The sequence below is a fragment of the Morone saxatilis genome, unplaced genomic scaffold (assembly GCF_004916995.1).
Source record: "Morone saxatilis isolate NCDOM2014 unplaced genomic scaffold, NCSU_SB_2.0 Contig21, whole genome shotgun sequence".
In the NCBI taxonomy this organism is placed as follows: domain Eukaryota; kingdom Metazoa; phylum Chordata; class Actinopteri; family Moronidae; genus Morone; species Morone saxatilis.
The window spans coordinates 326,412-329,152 of record NW_023339774.1 but is presented as its reverse complement, the minus strand read 5'-3'; the positions used below and the strand labels follow the sequence as shown (position 1 = coordinate 329,152).

Below are 2,741 nucleotides of genomic sequence, written 5' to 3'. Positions count from 1 at the left end.
GTTCGGTCTAGACCTGCTCTATTTGGAAAAGTGTCCTGAGATAACTTCTGTTATGAATTGGCGCTATACAAATAAAATTGAATTGAATTGAATTAAGCCACGCCCCTTTTTGTTCAGTTAAGCAAACCGCAGTCAGAACCTCTGTCAACTTCCTCCTTTCCTGTACTTACATATGCTATGTGCTAGGCTAATCTATGTTAACAGACAACCACATATTGAAGATGGTTAAAAGATAAAAGTGACATATATATACAGTCACATGCAAACATTTAAATACAGCTCAGACTTCCAAGTGTGTAAAGAAACTATGGCGTCAAACATGTTGATGTACTCACCCTCATCTTTGATTTTGTCGGCAGCTTCTGATGCCTTGTCCTTGAGATTCTTCACCGCGTCGTCAATCTTGGCCTCGTTTTTGAGGAAGAAGGGTCGAATGATGCGGTTATAAATCTGGACTGATCCATTGGAGGCAGTCGGAGCCATGCACCACACCAAGAAGGCACACTGGAGAGAAGACAAGAGCTCTCTCATCAAACTAGAACAGACATCACGGTTACATTACAGGCTGTACTGGTGAAATGAAATGAAAGTCTCATTTTAGAGCCTTCACCTATTCCAGTTCATAAGACAGCAAATTGTATGCTGAAATAAATCATTTTGTCAGATGGTAACAAACAGTGTTTTATTTAAAGTAAAAAAAACGCTGAAATCCTCCCAGTAATAAAATCTACACACTCAAACCTCCAGCCCAATGTGTCTTTCTATCTTTCTAGACTCTGATTGGTTGTTTTTGTTCAGGCCCACCAGAGGCACCTGATTTTTTTAGATTATCTTTCTCATGGACTACTGTCAGGGTATAATAAAGTTTGAGCAAATACGACAAAAAGTTATTGTTATTGAAGCTACCTACTGCAGCTTTAAATGCTATGTTCTAATTTGTGCACACAAATTATTAATCAGAGATCAATTAATTTGTGCATATAAAACTGCTTTTTCTTGACTCCAGTAAAATAGCTGTAGTCTGACAGTGTACCTGTGGTAGTCGGCAGCTGGTTTACAGCAGCATTATATTGTACATCCCTTAAAGCAAACACTACTGGTTGCTGGTGAACCTATGACATAGCTTTCAGCACTCTGCAGTGAACTCCGCCCTCAAAATGTTGATTAGTTTATCTGCCAAGAAGAGAGAGCGAGAGAAATAACACATCTACTCTGGTGAGGTGCCTGCTTCAAGGTAGGTCATCAAAGTCAGGAGGGGAAAGCAGCCCACTCAACTCAGATTCAGTCTTTTTTATTAGTTTTAGGCACAAAGTAAAACCACAGCTACAGCCTCACATAACATCAATGGATTACATATAATGTCTTAGGTTATATGAATACTGTGGGAAGCTTCTTTTTAAAATTAAAAAATGGAAACTTATGGGTCATTTTATCAGCCATGAAAAGCAGGTCATTATTAGTTACCGTACTGGCTGAAAACTGGTAGGCCTTTTTCCACAACAAGGGAACAGGCTCCATTTCAGTTCAAGCACCTATTTTTGAACCGTTCTGAACATTTCAACCAAAATGTTGAAAAACTAAATTGATTCGGGAACTGAAAAGTTGGTTCCCAGCTGGAAACAGAAAATAGCAGGTTTTCCTTGGGAACCAATGTAGGAGTGTCATATTTTACAGGTCGTTGTGCATTGTGCAGCGCCCTCTGTTGATGATGCATCCGATTATCATGATGGAAACAAAGCCTGGTTTGCTAGAAAGCACCAAGGTTCCAAGAATCTTGAATGGAACCAGTTCAAGAACCAGAGCTAATTTGGTGGAAAAGGGGCAGGGTTGAAAGAAGTACAACAACCCCAAGCTGGATTACCTTTCCAAAATAGTAGAATGGGAACCAGGAGAGGAAGATATCAGCAAAAAACTCTGCAACACTGAAGAGTCCATACACCACCCAGTAGGTCAGCCATTTAGTATCATCCTCTTTGGTGGCACTTTCAATGGCCTTTATCCTGGAGAGAGAGGGGAACATGTAAGAGATATACTGATATAAAAGGTCAACATTACTCTCACTCTGGTCTAGCATGTGGACGTAAATGGTAAATGGTATATGGACCTGTACCTGTACCGCACCATTCTAGTCTTCCGCCCACTCAAAGCGCTTTTACACTACATGGGACATTCGCCCTTTCACACACATTCACACAGCGATGGCAAAGCCCATCAAACAGAAACACATTCATACACATTCACACACTGATGCACGGCATCAAGAGCAATTCAGGGTTCAGTGTCTTGCTCAAGGATCCTTCGACATGTGGTGGGAGGAGCTGGGGATCGAACAACCTTCCAATTAGTGGACGACCCGCTCTTCCTCTGAGGCCACAGCCACTCTGTGAATTAATAATAGGGGGCAGGTTCGATACAATGACCATATGGAGGAACGCAACCTTTTTGGCCAATTAGGCATTTTTGTTAACAACCGTGCTCATGGGACTATTTCTGTTGAATCGGCTATCACGTCAGGTTGATTGAGTAACACTGAGGAGGATCTATTGTCATAAATGGAATATAATATTCATTTTCATTAGAGTATAATCATTGAAAAATAAGAATCATTGTGTTTTTTTTACCTTAGAATGAGCTGTTTTTATTTACGGAGGAAGTGGGTCCTCTTCTATGGAGTCCGCTATGTTGAACTGCCATGTTTCTACAGCAGCCCAGAACAGACAAACCAAACACTGACTCTAGGT

The 2,741-nt window shown here is 40.8% G+C and overlaps 1 protein-coding gene across 1 annotated transcript in view; it reads right to left on the bottom strand.

Moving 5' to 3' along the window:
- The window catches only part of reep5 (receptor accessory protein 5), a gene marked incomplete in the record, with an annotated part of 6,087 nt that overhangs the window by 1,749 nt on the left and 1,597 nt on the right, over positions 1-2,741 (bottom strand). The window contains 2 exon segments of the mRNA XM_035667390.1: positions 336-504; positions 1,862-2,000. Of these exon segments, the coding sequence (XP_035523283.1) occupies positions 336-504; positions 1,862-2,000 (308 nt within the window).